We start from the raw sequence: 20,441 nt of genomic DNA, 5'->3' as shown, positions 1-20,441 counted from the left end.
ACAAACAGAATGACAAAGTGTATGATTACTTTTTCAGTGATTATTCTATGTTCTAGATAGAATATGTTCTATTTAGTATCTACAGTATATATATATATATATATATATATATATATATATATATATATATATATATATATATATATATATATATATATATATATATACACACATATATATAGGTATTAGAAAAGGGATTGATACATTTGGGCACACATTTAATTGCATCCGTGTCAAATAGTTAGATTAGGGTATTTTGGTAAGAGACGGTTTGGTTTGGCTAAAGGTTTGGTGTGATGATGGTCTGGTTATGGTCATCGTTAAGAGGTATTAATACGGGAACTAAGAGGTATTAATACCACAACTATAACGCTAAGCTATTTTCGTCCCATAGTTGTCATAGAAACACTAGGGAGCATGTAGGCAACATTTTGGTTCTTTCTGTAGTGCTTTTTCGCCAGGTTTTTATGGTAATAAGGTACTTCACGCTGCTGGGCTGAGATGTGAGTCATGTCAGTACACACAATAAATAGATATATATTTAGAGAGGCTAAGGGGCGACATTGGGGATCGAACCCAGTACCTTTCGGCAGTCAACCTAGCCAAAGGACCTACAACCCCCACTATCACACAAACACAAAAACACACACTCACACACAGCTGATCCCATAGTAACCAAAGGTCACTGCAAACACTCTTGTTCACCCACTAAACACCCACAGACACACAAACAATGGCGACATATCACTTCAAAGAATCTGGAGCAAAATTAAGCCTGCTCCAACTTCCATACACACATATATGTTCTACAAGAACTTTTACTGGACTCGTTCGCAGTATTTGTCTGCTTGCGAGAGCATTAATATGAGTGCGGGATTCAAATAATTAATTGAGCCAAATATAAAGCGCACAACTGAAGCCCCTGTTGGCACAAAGTGTTTTCCTGCTCGCTAGGATACTGTTTCACACGGGTGGTTACCTCTTTGGCACAAAGTAGGCAGAGCCATCCAAGGCCATTGTATTATATATATATATATATATATATATATATATATATATATATATATATATACATACATACATCGACAGCATTGATTTATAAGAATCACTTGACGATCGCTGTCTTGTCAAACTAGCTACGAGGGAATGCTTACAATTCTTGTAGTCTCCTTTTTAATTCGATATAAGCTATTTCAAATTCTGCCCCATTGCTATGCTACCTCACTATTTTTCTCCTGATCAGCATTTTTAACCTTTATATTCCTGGTCTGTTGATATTCTATATACTCAAATATTGCTAATGTTCAAGCCTGAGGCTATAGTCCACTTTACCGGATGATTGCCTAGTAATATTTTTGGGTAACAACTTCAACATTTCTCGAAGAGCTTCATTATTAAAGCATGTTCTGAGCTGTCAGCGCTTGACACTTGGTTAAATTTTAGCTTCCTTAATTTACCCCAAGAAATCGTCCAAGCACTTGAAGAGATTTTTTGACTCATCCAGTATAATGTCACCAATCAAATTTAGGGACACAATGGTAATGGCTTGCTCTACCCACTTAGTGGCAAAAAGAAAACCACCTGCACAAGCAGAAAAAAACGTTGGCGTGAGCAGAAAAACAAGAGCAAGTCAACATTTCTGTGCATGGGAGTCAGTTGCGTGATGCTCATTGTATGTGCCACTCAACAAAGGATTTTCTCCTTGCAGGCTTTAATATTGCTCTCGCGAGCAGATAAATACTGCGTGCGAGTGCAGTAAAGGGTTTGGGATGATCATTCGTCTGCACGGATGTGTAAGTTGTGTGTGTTGTGTGCAAGTAATTTTTTGCTCTCAATGTCTGGCAGTGATATGCCGCCTAACACACAAACACACACACACACACAGACAGACATTTCCTCTACCTTTCTCTTCATGGTTCCCAGGCGAGCGGCCTTGGCGTCCAGGGCAGCGTAGGTCAGCCACAGGCCAGTGGACACGTGCTGGACGAAGCACATGGACTCTCCGTACTTGATCTCCGGTATGCCCATCCCCTCCACATCTCGCTTCTGGGCCACTTCTGACTTCTCCTGCTCCCGGAGAGACAGAGACCCAGAGGGAAGAGATGGCAGGAGACCAAGAGTGCGTGAGGGGAGGGTGAAGGGTGCACTGCTATCGTCCACTGTTTAGTTATTTAGCACACGTTTTTTATTCAGAGGGAATTACGCTGGATGCATATACATGGGTAGCACTTTAGAAGAACTGCCACTCTGAAGCCTAAATAAAGAAGTATTTAATATTTAAGCTTTAAGCTTTAATAAACGGAAGGAATTAACTATGAGGCCACTGCACTAGCCTGGTGAAATATAAATGCAATCCATTAACGGACAGTGGCATCTTTGAAACATCATATATGTTGTTTTACCTTTATTGGTTGTAATTGGCTAGAACTAGTGCCACCTGATGTCCCTTGCTTACTTTAAAGCCAATCAGGTACAGGGGCTGTGTTCAGTGGTGTACCCGCATTGTCTTTTTAATTTCTTCTTTCTAATGAATTCACTGTAGGGCCTCTCCATCAAGCATTGACCTCTGACCTTGGAGGCGCGGAAGCTGAAGGCAGACATCTTGGTGTTGGCTCTCTCCGGGTCCACGACTATGAGCCCCTTCTCCTCGTCCAGACACAGGTAGCGTCCCGTGGTGATGTGTCGCACACGGAAAGACATACCCCACTTCATGTGACCGCCACTCCAGCTAGACATATACAAGACCACAAAACACTGAGTAACATAACACACTCCAGCTAGGCATAGACCACGACACACTGAGTAACATAACACACTCCAGCTAGACATAGACCACAACACAGAGTAACATAACACACTCCAGCTAGGCATAGACCACAACACACTAGTAACATAACACACTCCAGCTAGGCATAGACCACAACACAGAGTAACATAACACACTTCAGCTAGACATAGACCACAACACAGAGTAACATAACACACTTCAGCTAGACATAGACCACAACACAGAGTAACATAACACACTTCAGCTAGACATAGACCACAACACAGAGTAACATAACACACTCCAGCTAGGCATAGACCACAACACACTAGTAACATAACACACTCCAGCTAGGCATAGACCACAACACAGAGTAACATAACACACTTCAGCTAGACATAGACCACAACACACTAGTAACATAACACACTCCAGCTAGACATAGACCACAACACAGAGTAACATAACACACTTCAGCTAGACATAGACCACAACACACTAGTAACATAACACACTCCAGCTAGACATAGACCACAACACAGAGTAACATAACACACTCCAGCTAGGCATAGACCACAACACACTGAGTAACATAACACACTTCAGCTAGACATAGACCACAACACAGAGTAACATAACACACTTCAGCTAGGCATAGACCACAACACACTAGTAACATAACACACTCCAGCTAGACATAGACCACAACACAGAGTAACATAACACACTTCAGCTAGACATAGACCACAACACACTAGTAACATAACACACTCCAGCTAGACATAGACCACAACACAGAGTAACATAACACACTCCAGCTAGACATAGACCACAACACAGAGTAACATAACACACTTCAGCTAGACATAGACCACAACACAGAGTAACATAACACACTTCAGCTAGACATAGACCACAACACACAGAGTAACATAACACACTTCAGCTAGGCATAGACCACAACACACTAGTAACATAACACACTCCAGCTAAACATAGACCACAACACAGAGTAACATAACACACTCCAGCTAGACATAGACCACAACACAGAGTAACATAACACACTCCAGCTAGACATAGACCACAACACAGAGTAACATAACACACTCCAGCTAGACATAGACCACAACACAGAGTAACATAACACACTTCAGCTAGACATAGACCACAACACAGAGTAACATAACACACTTCAGCTAGGCATAGACCACAACACACTAGTAACATAACACACTCCAGCTAAACATAGACCACAACACAGAGTAACATAACACACTTCAGCTAGACATAGACCACAACACACTAGTAACATAACACACTCCAGCTAGACATAGACCACAACACAGAGTAACATAACACACTTCAGCTAGACATAGACCACAACACACTAGTAACATAACACACTCCAGCTAGACATAGACCACAACACAGAGTAACATAACACACTCCAGCTAGGCATAGACCACAACACACTGAGTAACATAACACACTTCAGCTAGACATAGACCACAACACAGAGTAACATAACACACTTCAGCTAGGCATAGACCACAACACACTAGTAACATAACACACTCCAGCTAGACATAGACCACAACACAGAGTAACATAACACACTTCAGCTAGACATAGACCACAACACAGAGTAACATAACACACTTCAGCTAGACATAGACCACAACACAGAGTAACATAACACACTTCAGCTAGACATAGACCACAACACAGAGTAACATAACACACTCCAGCTAGACATAGACCACAACACAGAGTAACATAACACACTCCAGCTAGACATAGACCACAACACAGAGTAACATAACACACTCCAGCTAGACATAGACCACAACACAGTAACATAACACACTCCAGCTAGACATAGACCACAACACAGAGTAACATAACACACTCCAGCTAGACATAGACCACAACACAGAGTAACATAACACACTCCAGCTAGACATAGACCACAACACAGAGTAACATAACACACTCCAGCTAGACATAGACCACAACACAGAGTAACATAACACACTCCAGCTAGACATAGACCACAACACAGAGTAACATAACACACTTCAGCTAGACATAGACCACAACACAGAGTAACATAACACACTTCAGCTAGACATAGACCACAACACACTAGTAACATAACACACTCCAGCTAGACATAGACCACAACACAGAGTAACATAACACACTCCAGCTAGACATAGACCACAACACAGAGTAACATAACACACTCCAGCTAGACATAGACCACAACACAGAGTAACATAACACACTTCAGCTAGACAGACCAGACCACAACACACTAGTAACATAACACACTCCAGCTAGACATAGACCACAACACAGAGTAACATAACACACTTCAGCTAGACATAGACCACAACACAGAGTAACATAACACACTTCAGCTAGACAGACCAGACCACAACACAAACACCTATCACACTTCAGAACGATCATTAATGATTCATTATTGTTGATGAATGGTGTTTTTTTACCAGATTCTGAGAGGTTCCAGCCTCCACAGGGAGCGTGCCTGACTGCAAACTGCTCCCCCCTCGTAGTGAGCCATTCTGCCAGTGAGAAGAACATAGAGTCAATATCCATACACCTGCAGTCAGGCTGGTTAACACCTTTATCCACAGCGTTCTCTCTCTCTCTCTCTCTCTCTCTCTCTCTCTCTCTCTCTCTCTCTCTCTCTCTCTCTCTCTCTCTCTCTCTCTCTCTCTCTCTCTCTCTCTCTCTCTCTCTCTCTCTCTCTCTCTCTCTCTCTCTCTCTCTCTCTCTCTCTCTCTCTCTCTCTCAGAATTGGGATTAATTCTGTATATTTTACACGTAACACGTGCTTGTATATGAAGTGACTTGCAGTGAATCAGATACCTGTCGTTAAGGAACAGCTAGGGGTTAGGGGGCATCTTACTCAAGGATGCTAGGAGATGGAGATGGAACCCAGTACTTTTCTAATGGGAGTCAAACACCCTAACCCCTACAACATCCTGCCTCCCCTACCGCCAACATGGCGGCCGGTGTGAGTCTTCCCGCTCCTTACCTGCGTTTCTCCTCCCCCTCCTCAGGCGTGGAGATGGCCAGACACTCGTCCATGTGGCCGTGGAACAGACGCAGAACATGGCCGCCTGTCAGAAACCCTGGAGGAGGAGAAGCAGCACAACACGCTCAAACACACAGGTTCATCTTCATCCTCTCTATTGATGTATCACAACACAATGTTCTGATAGCAACATATGGTGTGTCCTCCTGAGTGTGTACTTTACCACATGAACTATATCATATAAAGTATAAAGGCTAAAATATACGTATATTAGATATATATATATATATATATATATATATATATATATATATATATATAAAATGTAAAGGAGCAGAACCAGTGTACCTTCAGCCAGCTCACAGCCAGAGCATACAGGGTTCATGTTCCACAAAGTCTGCATGAAGGAGGCGTCCACCATCAGATCACCGCTGGCATAGGAGAGATGCTGCAGGAGGCGCCCGGAGGAGAAAGGGAAGGAGGAAGAGGAGATGAGAGGAGGAGGGAGAGGAGGACGAAGAGAACGAGGAAGAGGAGATAAAGGGGAGGAGGGAGAGGAGGAGCAGGAAGAGGAGAGGGGGAGCAGATGGGGGAGGATGAAGAGGATGAGGAGGAGGGGAGGAGGGGGAGGAGAAGAAGTGAGCAGAAGAAGAAAGGAGGAGGTACAAGAGATTACACCAATGTCAGTTGAGGTACAAGATTGAATTGAAAGTTGAAAGATCCATTAAATGTCATTAAATGTAACTAAATGTAATTCAATTCAACATGAATTCAATAGAATAGAATAAAATAGAGCAGACAGGGGTGAAGGAATGGACAGAGCCGCGAAGGGATGAACAGAGGGATGAAGCTGATGAACAGAGGTGAACGAGCAAGGGCCCACCAGGTATCTCTCGGACGACACGCTGACCAGGATGAGGTCATCACCGACCCTGACCTTCTCACCCTCCGACCTCTGCTTAGAGGCTGGGTGGATGGTCCACCAGCACGCCTCCCCTGGCACCATGGAACGCAGAGGAGTGCAAGGGGAGGAAGGGTAGGAGAGGAGGAGAGGAGGAGGAAGCAGAAGAGGAGGTTGGAGAGAGGGAGGAGAGGAGAAGAATGAATGAAGAAGTAAAAAGGAAGGAAAGGGAGAATAAAGGAAGCACACATGCTTTAGAAACAGACTGACTCAATATAAATGAATGTACAGTACCGAAAACCAACTGAAAAAAGGTGAGACTATTGCCAGGTGTGCGTGTCATTCATCTATACCTGTGGAGTCCTCCTGAAGGCCCACGTCAAAGGCAAGCTTGTCTGTGAGAGACCGCGACGTGGTAAGACAGCTCAGGTACTGAGGAGGGACAGAATTACAATCATACCACTCAATACCACTCAATCATACCACATTAAGTTGGGGATAATGTCTAGTTTGGTTGGTCATTATCTCAAAATAAACCCTGACATGACCCCGATGCGAAGTGGAGGGGTCTTGAATCACCCGTGAATTCGATGTTAGATGTTCGATGATAGCGTCCATAGCTGAATGCAGTGATTGACCAATCAGAATTGAGCCTATTCATCAATGCTGGGTAATAAACACTGATAGGTATTTGGTAACATTACGTCAAGTCTATAAATGACAGAAGAAAATAAACGTATAAAAAAAAAAGATTCTCAGACTCAAGTACCTTTAATTGATAAAGTCTGATGTGCTGAGGGAGACAATAACTGTTCAATAGTATCTTAAAATAAGACAAATACAACTTGACAGACACAACATGACAATATTTTACGTAATAAAATATGTAAAAAACTGCCAAAAAAACCATAAGACAATCGGCTAACAGAGAAGTTACAGATGATACCAGTGTAAAAAAACTCCAGTCTGTTGGTGGATGTCAGTCAATGACCCCATTTAAGGATCTGGTTTACTTTGGGAAGCTAAAATGGGGTCATTGACCCCCTGGTATGCGACCAGAGTGTGACCCGCTAGTGTGTTCTCACCATGCTAGAGTGGTAGTGTCTCAGGAGGATAGCGTGGCCGTATAGCAGCGTCCGGTGACCCCCACCCTGGGATGACTGGAGGGAGGAAACACAACACATGGTTAACCTCCACCACAGAGGAAGAACAGAGACAGGTAGATAGACTGCTCCTCCACCACAGAGGAAGAACAAAGACAGGTGGACAGACTGCTCCTCCACCACAGAGGAAGAACAGACACAGAGACAGGTGGACAGACTGCTCCTCCACCACAGAGGAAGAACAGACACAGAGACAGGTGGACAGACTGCTCCTCCACCACAGAGGAAGAACAGACACAGAGACAGGTGGACAGACTGCTCCTCCACCACAGAGGAAGAACAGACACAGAGACAGGTGGACAGACTGCTCCTCTACTGCAGAAGAGAAGAACAGAACTAGCACAGAGAAAGGTAGACAGATGGCCACAGAGAAATCACAGGAAGACGAGCGCCTACTCAGACAGGGAAATAAAACCTGTGTGTCATGTTTCAGCTTTTGATGAAAAAATGGCCACATGGTAACAGCACAATACTGCACTGAATCATCTGATTGGGTGACATGATTGGTTTTATCATTGATTATTTTAAATGTTCTACAAATTAAAAAATACAATACCATACCATTACAAAGATTAACACGCATAACAAATAACTCAATATTTCCAACAACCACCTCATATTGCTATTGACAAGGTGGAACACGACGGACTTGGCACATAGCAACGATCACTCGAACAAAGTCGAACACATCGTGAACAAAGCCTTGCCAACGCTTGACCTGGTTGCGACAGAACAAGACCTGCCATACAGGAGACACACAAAACAGCACCAAGAAACCTCCTACCTTTTCTCAACATCAGGCAAGGTTACAAACAAGAAAACAGAATTAGGCCTACAGTTGTCATCACAATAGAGAAGCTAAAGCTAAAATAACAATCAAGACTGGAACAGCATGGTCCTGATGGTGTGTGTGAAGTGTGAGAGAAAAACATGGCTTGTGAAGACATCTGCGTGTCTTGGTCTGAGACGGCCACAGTGTAAGGACTCTGGGCAGGAGGCCATGCTGTTCTCATCCACTAGCCAGACTCCATATTGGGAGCTCAGGTTGGCTGCTGCTGGCATCCTAAGATTACATAGACTGTCAATAATGTCTGTTTAAATTTATTTTAGCATCTACATTTCCACTATAGATTTTCAGAAAAGTATTATTATAATAATTAAGTAATCATATACTCTGTGAAACTGTGGTCTCTGGTCTCTGCTGTGACCGTAGATTCTGGTCTCTGCTGTGACACCAGAACTGTTCATCTGGAATATTAAAGCATACCTTATCTTATCTTATCCAAAAAAACAGACACAAAACTGGCTTTTGCATCAAGAGGAAGCTTTTTAATTTGTTCTTCTTTACCTTTTCTGCTCTGCCTCTATACGCTTTCCTAGCTAACCTTCATGCCTTACCTCCCAAATTGGAGTATGAACATTGGCTAGGAAAGGGTGGGTTGTTAACCCTGAACATGACCTGAAAGGCTTCCCAGCCATGGCTCTTCTATCACTCCAGTAATGTGTGTATCAGGCCAAGATACCAGCCCAAACAAGAGCCAATGGATGGGGTAATACATGATTGACAAAGATTTTCACTGGTTCAAACTTCGATGTGTGTATTTTACTAGCTTTTCAGATCTACTTTGTTACAAAGGTACAAACTTTGTACTTTGGTACAAAGTACAAATTCACAAATGTGAAAAGGATATGGAGTATGTATGATAAAAAACATTGTGGAGGATGAATGATGCTATCTGTTATGACAGTTTAAATTATCAAAGGATTATGGAGGCATTGAAATCATTCACCCTAATGATTGCATTTAAACTGATACTTCAGCTTGATCGATGACCATGGATCTAGAACAGTATCTAGAACAGTAAATTAAATGTATCAACAGAGAACTAGGAAACACTGTCAGAATATAACTCCCTCATCATTATATATATGAATAATTATGAAGTAATTAGTAAGTAATTTCTCAGGAACATCTTTGTCATAACCAGGACCAAAACTTTCAAAGAATTGTCAATATTTTATACGTACGTATGTACGTATGTATATTTGATGTAAATGTTTGTGTATTACTTTCTAACTTAAGCAGAGCAATTGTGACAGAAACCATTTCCTTCAGGATCAATAAAGTTCTCCCTAATTTGGGAAGACCGCTACTGGGATGGGGGCTTCAGCTGAACATGAGAGACAGGTGAGTTAGATGTGCACCTTATGGCTGACAATTTAATGGAGAACACATGCAGACACAGAAACATACACCCACACCATAACACACACACACACACACACACACACACACACACACACACACACACACACACACACACACACACACACACACACACACACACACACACACACACACACACACACACACACACACACACACACACACACACACGTCTAGACGTCTCAACCATACGTGGGAGCATGAGAACAGGTTGCCAGGTCTGGTTACCACACTGGTTGACTGGTTTCTGATTGGTTGAGTGGTTGGTGGGTTTACGACAAATGTTAACATAAAAGACGTTTATCTTTAGAGACGTACCCATTGGTCCAAATCGACTGTCTGCTTGGCAGAGAGCAAAGAAAGGGAGGAGGGGTGTGTCATGTCAGGGAAAGACCTAATGGTGATTATAACTCGTCTACAGGTGTGTACGTGTGGAAGTAAGTGAGAGGAGGATACTGCTTCTATCGTGGACTTTTTACGGAATTTATTAAGATTGTCGTGTAATTGTATATATATACACACATGGATATATCTTTATATATATACAGTATATATATAGATAGATATATACATTATAGTGTTGATTCTAACCAACCAAATAAAATTCTAACCAAATAAAATAAATTGTTCAAAATAACATTAAATAAATGTCATTAAAGGATTAAAAAATAAAAATACAACATCAAACAGATTAATGACAGTTCTTAAAATGGACATGATAAATACTTAAAAACTAGAAGGTAATCTCATCAGAAGCTACAAGTACAATTATCTCACAGGGACTTCACCTTTCTACAAGATGCCTGTATTCTATTTGAACATTTGTTCTCTTCCACCAATCATTGACCTTAGATCACCCCACCTAATCACCTCTGTTGCAGACTAGCTCACATTCATGACTCAATTTGAACTCCCCTACTGTTTTCTCACAGCATAATATGACTTAACCGTGGCTTGTTTTCCACTACCATTAAATGTCTGAACCTATTACCCTCATAACGGTCCCTGGAAGGAGGGATCGCTCTTCTAGGTTCCTTCTTAAGGAATTAGGGGATTTCTCCTTAAAGTCCTTCATAGGGCTTAGGGTTAGGGGGTGTAATACTGTGAGGCATGTGTAGCCCTTTGAGACAGGAACTGTGATTCAGGTCTGTACTAATAAAGTTGACTTGAATATGTATATGTATGTTGTTTATCCTATTAAAATCACATTTTTTACAAGCTCATTAAGCGGTACCTACATCGATCATCTCCACGCGGTGAGCCAGCATCTCCTGAAGGGCGCGCACAGACAGCGACTGCTCCAGAATGAACGAGCAGATGGCAAGGTCTGGAGGAACATTCTGAAGGAACACACACACACACACACACACACACACACACACACACACACAGTAAATGTGGTGAGATCCCTTTTCAACCACCAGGTCATAGTCATTGGTTTAAAGGTGCCATGACATGCCACCAGGTGTGGTGTGATTAGCCGTTACAAGCGGCTGCCCCATATGACATCATATGGGGCAGGAAGTGGGCGTGTCCACCTAGATGTGTGCTGGATAGATCAGTCTATCAGCCTACCCAGTGGACTGTAGCAAATGTTGCTCATCTATCTGTCACACATCTAGGTGGACACGCACACCTGTGACGTGTTAAAGGGCTGATTTCCAAAACGGCTTGTAACGGCTAATCACACCACACCTGGTGGCATGTCATGGCACCAGGTGTGGTGTGATTAGCTGATTCTGACACATTTAGCTAATGATTAGCTAATTCTGAAAAATTTACAGCAATGTTTGAATGTGTCGAAAAACCCAGTCAATTAAATTCAATGGAAATTATAAAAATTTGATGCTGGAGCAAATCTAGTAGTTATCGACTACCCTGCTTAGGTTGACATCCTATATTCTGTACTACAGGAGGACTGTGTATTCATACAGTATTCAGTGTATCGAGGGTCTGATATGTGATTGGGATTGCTAATTTGAGGCAAACAAACCCCTCCCCAAAAAACAACAACTACTACAATAGCAATGTTTCACCAGAGGGGGTGCTGTTGTTGCAATTTCAGTACGTTATTTTACTCTCAGTAAACTAAACCAGCGAATCTATAGACGAGAGAGGGTTGAGGAGGGTCATTGTTTGTATGTGCTATCAATCTATCTATCAGTGATTGATTGGCAAAGACATTGCGTGTGGACATATATCCTCCTCAATAAATTCATAGATCAGTAGATTGATTGATTGACAGTTACCTGAGCGTTGGACGTGGTCTCCAGGAAGCAGAGGCGGTTCCCGAAGCCCTCACAGGACAGACACAGCTTGATCTGCTCCTTCAGCACGGTCGCTGTGCACTGCAGCACCACCTGGTCATCCTGTAAGAGAAATACAATCATAAATACCTTAGTCTCCTGATCGATACTTTAACATCATGATCAATACCTTATCATCAACACCACCTGGTCATCCTGTAATAGAAATAGGATCATCAATACCTTAGTATCCTGATCAATACCTTAACATCATGATCAATACCTTAGTATCCTGATCAATACTTTAATATCATGATCAATACCTTATCAGCAACACCACCTGGTCATTCTGTAAGATAAATATCCTCATCAATACCTTAATATCACGATAAATACCTTAATAGTATGATCAATGCCTTAATATCATGATCAATACCATAACATCAACACCAGCTTGTCATTCTGTAAGAAAACATCATGATCAATACCTTAATATCATGATCAATACTTTAACACCACCTGGTCATCCATCCATCCTTGACTTTAAACACAACAACCTGCCGGTACCGCCCAATACCACATCATCTATGCATATATAAACTTCAATATGATACTGACACAAACTGTAATACCTTTTACATGAATAAATAAAATGCATACCAGAGATTATAACATATCTTATGTTCTCAAGCTCATATTCTAGTTATGTCATTAAGAGTGGGGTTGGCTTACCCTAAATGACCCTGAGCTTTCTACACTAAATGCCAATGCACCCCTTTAAAGAGCATACTATTTATGTTTCATGAAAGAAAAACAAAAGCGGCACAATAAGAGCATTTAAGCATTAAAGAGAAAAGAGAAAGAGAAGAGAAATCTACTAGAGAAAGTTTGTAAATTTGAATATTGTGCATAATAGTATTTGAGGGGAGAATCCTTAAAAATACATTTTCATGCAGAATTCTAAAATAGGAATTAAAACAGAAAGAACTGCTGTCAGTTCTAACTGTATTTTGCAGAGCCAGTCAGGCCTCTCAAAGTGGTTAAATGCACTAGTTAACACCCCAAGCCTCCCCCTCTCTCTCTCTCCTGCCCCCATAACCCTAACCCCCCCATGTGAATCCCCACCTGATACTCTACATTCCCAGCTGCCTCTTACAATCACCACGCACCACCACCTCACCCAACAACCACCCACTATGCAGGCAGATCCCCTCTGATGTCCCTCCTCCACAAGGGCCTGAAGACTCTCTTTCCTCCCATAGCAAACCATTCCCCCAACTCTGAGTCACTGAGCCTCTGTAGCCCTGTGGTCGGTGAGACACATCCTAACTGTGATCTGGGTGTCAGATAGGGCTGCTTCTTAATATATTTATGCTTCTATATTGGGTAGATAAAATATCACAGTTCTTTGTTTAATGTTCACGCAGAGTGGTTTTAAGTATATTTTATTCCAAATGCAAATCTACCTGGCAATGAATATCTTTCTGAGTGTGATTCTAAAAAGACACAGGCGAGTTATTCTGCGGTTTATTGTTTGTCTCTCATTAGCAGTAGCACTAAGCTTTAAAAACTAAGATCAACCTTGGACCAGCCAGCCTGATATCATCCCTCCCTGGACCATGCACCACCAGCCCTTCCCCTGGCTGGGGAGTCTACCCTGCGTCCTTCAGCCTGGATCATCTATCTCGCCTCAGCCCAGAAATGTCTCTCCTCTCATCTGTCCCTGCTTGCCTCCGCCGCGCCCAGAGGAAAGTGGAGCAACGTGCCCTCTCTTCCTCCTTCACTTACAACTCTGAGACCTATACAACTCCCCCATTTGAGTCTGTATTTTCACTTCAGACAGAGAAATCTAGATCTAGATAAGCCAAGTCAAACCTATTTTATTTGTATTCTTTATTTGTAGTCTTAATCACAAGGACCGGCTCAAAGGGCCTACGGAGGACCAAGTGAGCACACGTACAATAAAAAGTATGACAATCTTATTTAATACTTTCATTTATGAAAGAAATATGTGGTCTGCCTGTAGTATATATTATGTTTCAATATTTCCCCTTGTTGTGGCAATTCCTTTATGAGGTATTGTGTCCAGGACAGATACGACTTCTAAATGCAATTTTCTCTTTTACCTAGGCCTGGGCAATAAAACAATAAATTATCATATTGTGATAGACTTTTGATCAATATCAATATATAACGTAATGTTCAATATATATTGATAAGAGAGACCACCACCAAATCTAGCAGCTGGGTTTGTTACACAAACACGGTTCCATACTTATTTACAATATTTGAGTGTTTTTCATTGCTGTATCGACATTGGAGTATTTATCAATGAAGAACAGTGGAAGGTCATATTAAGTGTTAAACAGAAGTGTTTAAATCCAGCATAGTAATTCCTAGTCTTTTTAGGTCATTAAAATGATCAATAGTTATCGACATCGATCAATATGATCAAGTTATATCGTGATGTCTTTCAGCCATATCGCCCAGGCCTACTTTGACCTATTTAATGTATGCATACACCAGTCTCCTCTCTTACAGAGTGAGCCAAGAATACAGTTCCACACAGCCTTTAACACAGTTTCACCTCCTCCATGCAATGCAATTGTCCTGAGGACAGAGTTGCCTGTGTTCTTGCATAGATAAGAGAGTCCCTGCTTCCTTGTGACTGTTTCACCCTGGACAAAAGGTGAACAACAAAGGGGAACTAGATACTAGAACTAGACTAAATAGATACTAGACACTAGTTAACAGATGGATAGTTAAAGCTTAAATTATTAAAAGTAAAAAACATTTTCGATCACATCCTTCAGAGATTCTATATAAGATTCTATATAAGTTTACAAGACAACATACCAAATTAACATAACTACAACAAACTATATCAATGTTATTTAACAGTTTTTTCTTAAACATATTCCTGATCTATTTTTCTCTTAAAACCTACTAAATATTTTCCATTTTAAGAGACATGAACCTAAACGAATGTAACATGACTATATTTTCAGAAAGCAATTACTTCCCCTTCAATTAGAGCTTTGAAGCAGCCCAATCCTTGCTACTTAAATCATAATTTGAATAATAATATGTGTAACAATAACTATATTGGAGTTTATTATGGGGGACAGAACATAATGAGCTAGTTGTTCTATAGTGTGAGGGACTGATCAGAGACACAACATGGCAGAGAGTAACCCAGGACTTAACTGAATAAAGTGAGTAGGTAAAATAGTCCTACTTGCCAGACCGAGGGGCAGGTTTTGATATCGGGGTTTAAAACGGACTGCAGTCCCCGATATGGAAATAGGGATGTGTGTACGAAGGGCTCGGGTCTAAAAGCAGACCAAAGTAAATGTGACTCACTGCTCCCAGACTGTCAGTGATCACATGACATCTTCAGAACGTAGATGAAAGCGGGTGCTAACACAACGCTAACACAAGGCTGGCCTGTTAGCCTGCCAGCCTGTAGTGGGCAGGGTAGTTCCCCCTCGTCTAAATTTAATTCCACATTTACATGACACAGATAGGATTATTACATCTACAAGTGGGATCAAACCTAAACAGAGCACATCAAGTGCCCGTAATCCCTCATGATCCCATCATAAGGGCCATAATATCTCCACTTATCAAAATCTGATGCAATTAATGCCAGCAATAGTTATTACTCATTATGATATTGAGTATTAATATTAATAGTGACACAAATAAAAATAGTTATAAGAATGATAAGAATATCAAAAACTATAAGGGGAAGCAGAATAAGTTTTGCAATGCTTTTTGATGATAATTATTTGTTGCTGTTCTGGGCCAAATGGAAATACATCTAAAAGGGGTATCCTCTTCCAAAGGCTTTGAGGTCGCAAGAACTAGAAACTGAACAATGATGCCTGTGTCTGGCCTACATGGCACAGGAAGTGGGGAAATAGATTCTAGGTTAAAAAAGAGAATGTCCTGCCAATATTTTGAGGGCAAGCAGATTTAAATATCCATTGCTAATCCAGACCGTTGTCTAAAAACATACTGGGCAAGACTTTTATTCCCAATCCAGAAATTCAGACGGTCTGCGGGGCTTAGCCAGACCTAGTGGAAAGAGAAGGGGGGTCTCTGGACTGGGAGAGCGGGGTCCTACGGCTTACTACTCGAGCCAACCCAAACCTGCTGACGATTTGATAATCTCATCACGGAGCATTGAAGGTAAACACAGCCAGGGTCGGGAGGTGTGAGATGTCAAAGAGCTGACGCAGTAAGCCTCTAACTTGGTAGAAGTTAGAGCACACACCTGCAACATACCTCCGACATGTCACGGCTCAGAGCGGCACGTTTCGGCAGCTGAAACAGCCAGGAGGATGTGCAGGGTCAACAGGAGACCGCAACAAGGCAAATGGAAATAAACACACTCAAAGACTTGCATACACAAATAGATGTCTGCACTGTTATACCCATTATACCCAGACGCACAGCTGACCAAACTTAACACCTCTCTGTTTTCAAAGTGTCTGTCTGATTGAGGATAAGCACATACATAAACACAAGCTTCCATCACACAACAGGCATGCTCAATGGACCTAGGCATGCTCAATGGAGCTCAGAAAAAACACATTTAACAGTTTTTAACTGGTTTGCTGGTTGGTTTGTTAGTCGGTTGGTTAGTTTGTTTTTCCATTGGTCTGTTGGCAATTAGCTGGTTGGTTGGAAGCTTTCTTATTCAGAGGGTTGGTTACTTGGTCAGATAGCTGGTAAGTTGGTCAGTTGTTCGGTCATTAGGTTGGTAGATTGGCTAGTGGAAGGGTCAGTTGGTTATTTGTGTTTACTTCAACAAAACAGTACTCATTCACAGAATGTGTGTGTGGAACTTGCACATAGGTAATGTGATGGAAATATGATGAGTAATATTATGAGTAAGGCAGAGTTCACCCCGCTACAGGCAGTAAATTATCTGATAAGCTGTAATCAGGCAGAACACATTTACTTAACACAAAATCAATAGGAGGGAGGTAAACCCTGGCAGCAAGATGTAAGGCTCAGAACGTTTCTGGCTTTGATCTGTGGCTCTGTTTCCACTGTCTGGCGGTTTCATATCTGAATGTTGTAAAATTCACTTTTCTGGTAGGGCTGCATTGTGTCTCAGGACATAAGATGTAGGTTGGGCTTAACCCTAATCCAAAAATATCTGTGTTGATGGAATGAACAAAGCTGATGAAAATAACAGCTGTAAACGTTGATTTTCTCTCGACCACAAACTTGTCATTCATCAGCTTTTATTGTCCCTAAAACGCAAAATAAGAGTGACAATTCTATCACGGAACAATATAAATGTTAAGAGCCAAGCAGAAATGTCACCATCGACTGGCAGACAAGTCACCAGGAAATAAATCGGGCCAATCAATTGAAAAGGTGCCCGACGCTCTCTAAATCTAACACCACGTCAGGCGGGGGTTTCCCTCTTGGCCGGGGGCCCTGATTAGAACCTGCTGATGTCGGGCCCCCTCGGGCCCAGATATCGAACCACCGGCCCTGCAGGCGTAAACAGTCTGAAAGAGGTGGATGGACAGCTAACAGTTATGCAGAGGAGAGGGAGTGGGTGGATGTCCGGGAGTCGTGCAGAGTTCGGAGGGAGGAGGGTGGCTGAATAAGGGAAAACACCAACGAAAGGGATTCCCCCTTTGGAGGATGCAGACTGTAAACATCTACGTTTCCAATCCTTACGTGGGCTACATGAGGATCACATGAGCTTTTATATTCATGTACGTTTAAATTAAACAAGTAACTCAATTGAACTTCAGATTAAATATAGATTATTAAGTATCTCCCTACAACCCGACAAGTGAATTCGCTTTGCTGAATAGTAACGGTGAGTCGAGTTCGGAGATTCCATTGCTATTCCCCAGGGGTTGTCATGGAGATACGACGGTTCCAAGACTCCGGGTTGCGAGGGAAGCCCTTCATTTTAGGGGGAGGGGCCGAGATATGGGTCAGGTTTTATAAACACGCAGAGAATGATCCGGTTACCTAGCCCAAACCCAGATATATATCAATGTACTTTTACATGTTTTTTTATAAGCTATAAATTATACATTATATATCCCAACGGCAATATCCTTGAAGAAATCGTAAGTACTGATACATACACAGATACAAAAACACACACACACACACACACAAACTATTAGTAGTAGTTTTAGTTTTATTCAAACTGAACCTCATAACAATTGTACTGGGTTATAGATATAGAGAGAGAGGGAGGGAGAGAGGGAGAGTGAATTGCAGACGATGAATTTCCTATTGAGATCAAAAGGTATATCAAATCAATTTGAGAATGAGAGAGAGATAAATAGATAGAAAAAATGATGTACCCTGCTGTGTAAAATGAGGCATCTTGTACTTTATTAGGCTAGCCCTTAATCACAGTTCCAGTCTCAAAGGGCTTCACATGGCACACATCGTATCCCCCTAACCATAGCCCTCTAAAGAACTTTTCATTCCAGCTCAAATCACAACAGTAAGACATCCACTCTGTATGATTCACTGTTCTAGTGGGTGTATAATAAGAATGTATATAGTAGTAAGTATATATTAGTATATAGTACAAGGCAGTCCACTACAGTGTCCGGTGTCTTTTCTACCAGCCCAGCTTCTAGTGCAGGTGTTCTAGATACTTAATACGACAGATATTAATATTTTATGAATGTCATACATCTGCAACAACAATGTTTTGCTTTTGCTTTGCTTAGTTTTTGCTTCGTCACTTTGGCTCATTTTGAAACCTACTGTTTCCCGTCTTACAATGAATCCTCATCCCCTTCCAAACCGACAGTTAGTATTAAAAAAATCTCTCTCTTCTTATTGTCTCTCTTGTCTTTTCCACACCCCTTCTCTGCATCTTTCACCTCCTTGAATTTTGTCTCTCTCCCTCCCTCTCTCCTTTTCCCCTGCTTCTATTATATATATTATATAGCCCTCTCCTATTTCCCTCATCCCACCTACTATTCTCTCTCTCTCTCTCTCTCTCTCTCTCTCTCTCTCTCTCTCTCTCTCTCTCTCTCTCTCTCTCTCTCTCTCTCTCTCTCTCTCTCTCTCTCTCTCTCTATCATCTTCCTCCCTCTCACAATCCTACTATTCTCTATCTCTCTATCCCTCTCTCTGGCCCCCCCTCTCCCCCCCCCCCCCCCCCCTCTCTCTCTCAGTCTATTTCAGGGCGGGTTGCACCTGTCATTCCCACATTCCCTCCCTAGTGCTGACCGACAGAACGAGGGAATAGGAGTCGGCGTAGACCCAGCACCCACCAGCACCCATTAGCACCCAGCAGCCAGAGGTCTCTCAGACAGACAGGAGCTCTGCTTGTGGCTTTAGCCTGTGGAGAACTCTGTTACATGATAAAAGATCACCACACCAAGCACCGTGCCCCTGTAATATGACCAAAGGCCATAGTATTTCCTTGCCAGTGATATCACTGTTGCAGCGTTATTCAGCTATATGACGGTTATTTCTTGAGGCATTGTAAAAGAAGATGTGTTTATTAGAAAAGTGCCACTTATACCCTAAATCCCATCGGATTGTTTAAGCACCATCTTGTTTAATGTTGACTTTATTAGTAGGACTTGTTTGAGACAAGCCAAACCAGACTTGGTGTGTAACCCAAGGATCTGAATAAACATCTGTACATGAACCCAATGACATCATGACCCCGGTGACATCATCACTCGGTGACTCATGACCTGCTATTATCATGACCCTACGACATCAGACCACATGTCATCATACGACCACAGGTTTATCAGGAAACTATGAACCCCATGACACTTCATGACACCATAACCCTACGACGTCAGGGGATGACGAAATCATACCCCAATTACATCCTACAACAATCAAAACCTGATGAAATCATGACCTGTTCACATCATGACCTGACAGAGTTAAAAGGGCATGTACCAATACAGAACCCAAGGAGAATGCTTGTGGAGAAAGGTGTTCCAAGGCAGGTAAACACATGCATTGTTACTATTGGTGTCTTTGTCAGTACAACTCATTCATACAAAAGAGTGGTTTTGACTTAAAGATGATTAAGAA

At 41.9% G+C, this 20,441-nt stretch overlaps 1 protein-coding gene across 2 annotated transcripts in view; it reads right to left on the bottom strand.

Moving 5' to 3' along the window:
• The window catches only part of ryr1b (ryanodine receptor 1b (skeletal)), a 108,233-nt gene that overhangs the window by 80,727 nt on the left and 7,065 nt on the right, over nucleotides 1-20,441 (bottom strand). For both annotated transcript variants that reach the window (XM_084466609.1, XM_084466610.1), the window contains exons 2-11: nucleotides 12,375-12,494; nucleotides 11,364-11,465; nucleotides 7,821-7,895; nucleotides 7,089-7,167; nucleotides 6,718-6,830; nucleotides 6,183-6,282; nucleotides 5,835-5,931; nucleotides 5,284-5,358; nucleotides 2,572-2,728; nucleotides 1,903-2,067 (exon numbers count right to left, since the gene is read on the bottom strand). In XM_084466609.1, coding sequence (XP_084322735.1) covers nucleotides 1,903-2,067; nucleotides 2,572-2,728; nucleotides 5,284-5,358; nucleotides 5,835-5,931; nucleotides 6,183-6,282; nucleotides 6,718-6,830; nucleotides 7,089-7,167; nucleotides 7,821-7,895; nucleotides 11,364-11,465; nucleotides 12,375-12,494 — 1,083 coding nt within the window. The remainder of the gene's footprint in view (nucleotides 1-1,902; nucleotides 2,068-2,571; nucleotides 2,729-5,283; nucleotides 5,359-5,834; nucleotides 5,932-6,182; nucleotides 6,283-6,717; nucleotides 6,831-7,088; nucleotides 7,168-7,820; nucleotides 7,896-11,363; nucleotides 11,466-12,374; nucleotides 12,495-20,441) is intronic.

This window comes from Micromesistius poutassou (genome assembly GCF_964030765.1).
Source record: "Micromesistius poutassou genome assembly, chromosome: 4".
Taxonomy (NCBI): domain Eukaryota; kingdom Metazoa; phylum Chordata; class Actinopteri; order Gadiformes; family Gadidae; genus Micromesistius; species Micromesistius poutassou.
The sequence above is the reverse complement of the archived record's forward strand: the minus strand, read 5'-3'. Positions and strand labels throughout refer to the sequence as shown.